Below are 7,338 nucleotides of genomic sequence, written 5' to 3'. Positions count from 1 at the left end.
TTGCTTATTACTTACAGCTTATATGAAGAGCGATATCATTCAGCACATTGCTCCAAATTTACTTATCCTCACAAAGTATAGAAAGATGAATAGATAATTTGCAACGAAGTCTTGTGAAAAACTAACCGTTTATTCATAGTGTTATTACCAACTTCTACATTCCATAAACATATCCATGGAATTGGTATGAGACAATCTTTATAACCCGGTAATAGTCATCCAATTATATGTATTGTACTTTTTTCCTTTGAGTTTAATAGTCATCCAATTATATACATTACATACTCATTTTTCCTGGATGGTTTCTCATAAGGGTTTTTAACGAGACAATATAAAATGTTCATATATGTCATATCGATTTCTCCTTAAAGATTATCCCAATGGGTTTAAAAGGAGTTCTTAATGACACACCGTATTTCATTCTTTTCCATTCACAAATCTTCTCTCAAAGTTTCTCATGAATGAATCTTACAGCACCACACCCTTGAAATCAAATTGTTCAAAGCTCAACATATTGATTGACACACCTGTTACCTCACCCATCAGTTCATCAACGGGGACAACATTAGTAACCACCCTCGAAACTTCAGAAGAATACACACACTGAAACGCGTTAGCACTCAGGTCTGCACCTGAAATTCATACAGATGGGACACCATTCAAACGCATACTTAAAGTACACCTCTGTAAACTAATATAAGACCTTTTAGATACTTGACTTAAGTGTCTAAAAGGTCTTACATTAGTTTACAGAAGAGGTAGTACTACAAACAGATACGCTACTGCATATGCAAAACATTACCAGTCAGTACTACAAATGCATCCGCTACTGCATATGCAGAACATACGAGTTACGAGTTTACTGCCCTTCTGCATATGCTACTAGTGATCAACCAATCACATAATGGGCATTAGTAACCTTACAGTCAGGCACCACAAGTTTAAGTTTAGCAGGTATCCGGCGCCGTACATTCAATCCTAAACCATAAACCAACAGCCACGGTTAAGCCAATTATCATGCAGAAGTAGATCGCTAGCCTCAGTGCTTACTTTTGACAGTCATTTGCACAAAAGGCATAATGAGACCCTCATATGCTTCTTACAATTCATTTCTCGGTGCGTGCTCCAGGGCAATCCTTCACAAAGTGCCCAACCATACCACAGTGGTAACAAGTGCCGTTCTTAGGGCAGTTCATGATCCAATGTCCTTCATGGCACCGGTAGCAACTGCCTGACCGAGGAGTATTGGGGCTGATGGTACATTTAGGTGGCATGGGTAATTTAGTTGGTGTTCCCACTTGAACCATAGCAAATTGTTGGCGCAGCATAACTGGAGATCCCTGAGCGACTGCAGCAATGGGTGTAGGGTGAGCAGGCCACAAGTGGGCTGTGGGTACAACATCACCCTCAACAATTTCAAACGGCCATTCATCATATTCAGGGGGTTGATCAGGATCGAATTGTCTAGTTTCATTGTGGCCTCCCATCATGGCATGCACATTAGCTTCCTTTGCAACTGGATTGTACCCCAAATGTTCACTCTCCCTTGGATTGGTGTATCCAGTTAGTGGTGGTTCTTCAGCAGCAGCTTCGACTGGCTCGCGGTGAGAGCATGCACCTTGGCCCTGCAGAATGAACAAATTCCGATTACTGACCTAAACCATCTGGATTGCATACAAAGGTAAGTGTAAATTTGCACTGTGGATTCTAAATTATGAGTAGTAATTGATATGTTGGTGCTAGGAAGAGTAGTAATTCGTATCACACATATTAAAAGCCATAATCTATTCACACAAACTCCCAACCAAACAAATATACTAAATAGTAAAGGCATTTGGAGGTATAACTTATTCAACTGCTCGTCGTGTCTTACCTAAATGTTGTTAAACAAGAGATAGTAGGACAGCTTAATCAGATAAACTTACACTTAAGTTGATGAAAGTGGAGAAATGAACACATACAAAAGGGCCTGAAAAACAAATGGGTTTGATTCTAGTTCAGGCACTGCTGACTGCACTTCCACTCTTCCTCCTCATGTCTCCCTAGATCCGACTCCATGGGTTTCAAGGCAATTGACAAAATTCAGAGAGCCTTCCTGTGGAAGGGAAGCGATTCAGTGGCTTGGCAGGCAATCTGCAGGCCGCCTTCAGGTCGCGGTTGGCTTGGCGATTGAACATGGCTGCGGATAAACCATGGAGTTGCCTTGGGAGGAGAGAGCCTTATTCCATGCAGCTGCCAGAGTGCAAGTTGGGAATGGCAAGAACACCTACTTTTGGACGGACAGATGGATGTTTCGACTATTGCTGGACATGATCGCTCCCATGGTTGTGGAAGCTATCCCGCCGAGAATCAGAGCTAAAAGGATGGTTACCGAAGCATTAAACAACTAAGCTAAACACCTACTTTTGGACGGACAGATGGATGTTTCGACATAGAGTTTTGCTTCAGTACACCCACCCCACCCCACCCCCCCCCCCCCCCCACCCCCCACCCCCCTAGAACAGTTTACATATTTCGATGCAGATTAGAAGTTACCCCTTCAATCAAAAAGATTAGATTGTTCTGATCCCTTGGGAGAATAGGGATTAGAATTAGTTGATCGTGGATGTACGAGTATACTTAGTCTCTTGATTTCTGAAGGCACAATTCTTGGAAGAAGTCATACTTAATCTTTTGATTTCTGAAGCCCCATATATCAATGCATGTTCTGGTGCAGATGCCAGGCACACACGACACTAGCACAGCTCACATACGGGAGTGAGAGATGTTAAACAGTAGAAGAGTTGGTCTAATCGAGAATTGGGGTTTTGTTAGGAGCCATAGTCGTTACATACCAATGTTCCATCTGTTAAAAGATTAGAGCTGTATGTGTAACATACTAGGTTTGGTATTGTTGATTATAACAAACTACTCCCCCCGTCCCAAAATAAGTGTCGCAACTTTAGTACAACTTTGTACTAAAGTTAGTACAAAGTTAAGACACTTATTTTGGGACAGAGGGAGTACAATATAAACAAGAAAAAAAGAATATATTTACGCCATCTCTAATTATCTACTCCTCTTCTTCATCCTTATATACCTGCGCACCCTTCTGCATTTACTTGCTGGTGAACTCTTTCTTCTATCTTCAAAATATACATATCTCCTATGCCCTTGTTTCCCGTTCAGAGCTTTTAACCACATATCATCATTAAGACACGCCAAAGTGGGGGGCTAGATGTTTTTTCTTCTGTCAGAATTTCTACCGTAATTCTATGTTCCCTCAAAGCTTTGGGTCATTAACTGCACATTTTCATTAGGACCTACCGAACTGAGGTCCCAAATGCTCTTCCTTTGATGATAATTTCTAGCATACTTGATTTATTAAGATAGCTATCAACCACAATAATCGTTAAAACACGCCAAAGCGACAGCTAATCTCTTGTCGTTGCCATGAGAAGTTCTAGCATATCTTTTTTCATAACACTTATTCATGCATAGATCCTCATTCTCAAAAAGAAAAGAAGTATGTGTATCTTCTGTCATGACTTATTTGACTGCTTTTCGCAGGACTAGTACAATCAATAAAACAAACAACAGCTATCAAGAGCTAAACCATCTTATACAAAACAGACCAAGACAGTATAAACTGACCATAGTCATATCAAGTATTACTAAAACATATTAAGAGGAATGAAGACAAGAGAACTATCAAACAGAAATATTACCTTTGGTATATGACACACATAGTAGACCACCCCGTTTTTTTTCTCAGTTTTGCACTTCCCAGCAGTACACTTGCAGGTTGGTACTTCACCACTGGATCTAGCTCCTTGGGGACTAAAAGTAACTGGAGTTCTAGCACCATCACGTTGGGTAGTAACATTTACTGGAGTTGTAGCACCAGCACCTTGGGGACTAACATTAACTTGAGTTGTACCATCAGTCGTATGATTGTCGGGTTCATGATAACTCAAAAAGGCAGGCTGTGAACTTGGACTGACATCAGATTCCATGCAATAAGAAGAATGTCTGCACTTCTGAAAATTTTAGGTTCAACAAATAAATATTTTGTCAAGTTTACATTCAGGAGTTGGAGAAATTAGTGAAAGAATAAAAAATGCAAATAAGAAATCTAAGTTAGCCGAAAGAGAATGCAACTAAATGGCACACAAATGGAAAAAGGCATCTCTAACCAACTAAATGATCTTGGGCTAAATGAATTAGCCTGCAACTTCAAGAGAGGCTAATAGACAAAGGAACAGATCAATCCATACAGGATCATTAACATAGCACGTCCTCTCTTGCAACAAGTTTCTAATTGTGTTTCTGTTTTCTACAAACAAGCAAGGATCAATTATGGAGACTGTGAAGGCTGGGCATAAAGGCAAACCAAATTATGGAATTACACACCATGCTGTAAATAACAGTAAGGTTTACAGATATCATGCTATAATTGATGGCAGCAAACTTACACACTGGACTTCATAAAACAACAGAGATCCCACGGAAGTCCTAGAGTAAATATATATCATTATTAACTAGAATCAGAATCATGTACATTGTATTAATCACATGCTGAAATAACTACACATTATTGTTGTTGCTAAATCAATAGCTATTTATTCCCTACACCACAGATATCTGAAGTATCCCAAGAAATAACTATAAAGAAATACTCCCTCCGTCCCATAATATAAGCGTTTTTGACACTAGTAGATTCTCAACCTTACAGACTGAACACTAATCATAAGCAGGCACTGTCAGTGTCATGCACAATGAATTAGCCAAGTGACTTTAAACTCTGAGAGCTTGAGTAGACAAGCCTTGGTAAAGTAGTTACAAACTCGGATCCAAATTTTGAGCCTAATCCATGAGAACATTTTGTTATGATGCCCCAAAGAGCAACGGCTTTACACACATTAACCTTTAGGTCACAGCGGGCTGCATGGACGTCTAATGAGATACAAAAGATTCTGATTATGTCGACAGCGTTAACACAAAATGCATCTATCGTTTCAAAAAGTTCCAATCCACATTTGATACACACGGCGAGAAATAAAAAAGAAAAATTATGTTGTGATTTCAGCAACTATTCACAATTTGTCTTATTTCTCATGTGTTCATTGAATTTAGATGCGAAACCACGTGACATAATGGGTCTTGAATCAATTCAACAAGATTTCACCAATTCCAGCTAAAGGGGTGGGTGCACCCTAGTCACTCCCTTCCTAAACCCACTTATTGTTTTTAAATAACAGCCAGAGGCATAATAGAAAACCTTATTCATATGAGAATGGCAGACGGTTACACCTGGACTGGATGGCTAAACACACGAACCATTTGCTAAAGTTTGACATTGCTTTCAGTACAAAAGAAGTAGCATAACTTTCAAACCAAAACCTAGAACTAATCTACATAAAAAGGGACCCATGTGTCCAGTGTGTATGTATCTCTTGTAAATTATGCATTGTAATCCAATGAAAAAAATAGCGCGCTACAGTAAAATAGCGGCGACCTCAAAATATGCTATTAGCGTGTTATATCACGCTATAGCGTGCTATTAGCGAGACATTGTACATCGATATATTTAGCGAGACAATTCTCAATACACTATAGCGTGCTATTAGCGACGCTATAGCGCGCTATTTTTTTCAGTGTTGTAATCTCGTATTTCCAAAATAGTTAGCACATGAATGGTTAATTTTTACAGGAAATTATCAAAATCAAATATGAAGCTTTTGCTTGCTGGATCTGAGCAGTTATTCCAAATTACTGCGTCAGTAGCCGAGCAGATATCAAAAATCGCACCCAGTCTCCCCAAAAAGCGATGGCTTGTTGCCAAATCGAAGAAAAACACTTCAGGGGCTCAAGATTAAAACAACCCTTTTTTCGAAATTATGATAACCATAAAGAACACTGCAAAGACTCTAGAAGCCAAAAGAAAAACCTCCATGTCATCCTGCATTTTTTTGCCACCCTTAATCCCAACATCGTCAATCCATCGTCTCCGGCTCTCCGCACTCCAAAACAGAAAACTAAAACTCCAAGAAATTAACCCCCGCCTTCCGAGAGTACATTAGAATTTTCCCTTATACAGAAACTGGTGAAAGACGTCCAATCAGGACGCGATCTTTGGTTGGGAAGAGAGAGGGGGGGAGGGTTGTTTAAAAAAAACATGCGAGGGGGAGGCTCACCGGCGGCGCCGAGCAGACGTATGCCCATCGTCCCTCCTTCCGCTCAACGGCACACGGCCCACGCCCGCAAATGCACAGCTTCTCACGGAAAGTCGGGCGTGCCAGCGCAACCGTCGGCGGCGTCAAGCTCTGCGCGGCGCGGCGCGTGACCTGGTCTAGGTTTCGCTCCATCTCCTCTGCGACGAGAAAGAAGAAGTCATCATCGTCATCCGTGTTGCCGTCGCCGCTGGGGAAATCGAGCTGCCGCCTCACGGGGAGGGGGGCTGCGTCGGGTACCGCCGCCGCCGTGGCTGCGAGGGATGGGGAGCGGATGGGAGCTGGAGTGCGGCAGGAAGAGATGCTCTCCGCGTAGGTGGTGGCACTGCTCATTCTTGCGTCGTCTCGTCCCCCTTGCTCTCTCTCTCTCTCTCTCCTCCGCGATCACATCACATTCTCTCTCTTCTGGCCTCTAGGATTCTCTTCTCCCTCTAGCCTCTGGCGTGTTGCCGTTGGAAAGAGCGAATCGTAGTTTTCCGTGCATGAAGGAGTGCATTATTGGGCATGCTTGGTTGAGAACCAAAATTTCGCTAGCAAACATTTGGTAACTTAAGATTTTTCAAAATTGACAAGTTTTTGAATTGTTTGGATTGCTTATCACATGTGTTATGTGACAAAATTGACAAGTTTTTGAATTATTTGGATTGCTTGCCACATGTGTTATGCGACAAAATTGACAAGTTTTATGAAGTTAATACACTTCGTTTTGGTTCTTTTGGATCGCGGTCTGCTCCCAGTAAGCTTTGGAGCAACAGAGTCGAGACGGATGATCCGGCGGAACTTGAATTACTGCCGATGATACTCCCTGACTGCATCTCGCCGACGGTGCCCACTCCATCAAGGGAGGTCTCTGGGCCGAGAGGAGGCTCGCCGATTCTTGAGGATGTGCTAGCCAGAGGACCGGCCAGCCAGGAGGCCCGCACCGGAGCTACAGTCCCTGTATCTCCGGGCGTCGGCCCGTTTGGAGAGAGGAGGGACACCCCGGTGGTCTCCACGGCTGTTGTTTCTATGGATGATAGGTCGCACGGCACGAGTGGGGGGCGTGGGCAGGAGGCCCGCACCACCCTTCCACCCATGGTGACCCCGAGCCATAGGGGGGAGGTACGCAGGCAGGAGGTCCGCGCTT

General features: G+C 42.5%; 1 protein-coding gene across 1 annotated transcript; it reads right to left on the bottom strand.

Moving 5' to 3' along the window:
• Positions 1 to 403: 403 nt before the first annotated feature.
• LOC123096684 (uncharacterized) lies at positions 404 to 6,649 on the bottom strand. The gene is made up of 3 exons (XM_044518437.1): positions 6,177 to 6,649; positions 3,708 to 4,019; positions 404 to 1,625 (listed from the first exon to the last, which is right to left on the bottom strand). The coding sequence occupies exons 1-3, from the start codon at positions 6,543 to 6,545 to the stop codon at positions 1,107 to 1,109; spliced, it is 1,200 nt and encodes a 399-aa protein (XP_044374372.1). The 5' UTR covers positions 6,546 to 6,649; the 3' UTR covers positions 404 to 1,106.
• Between the last annotated feature and the right edge of the window lie 689 nt (positions 6,650 to 7,338).

This window comes from Triticum aestivum, chromosome 4D (assembly GCF_018294505.1).
Source record: "Triticum aestivum cultivar Chinese Spring chromosome 4D, IWGSC CS RefSeq v2.1, whole genome shotgun sequence".
NCBI lineage: Eukaryota > Viridiplantae > Streptophyta > Magnoliopsida > Poales > Poaceae > Triticum > Triticum aestivum.
Note: the sequence above shows the minus strand (reverse complement) of the source record. Positions and strands in the feature narration are given on the sequence as shown.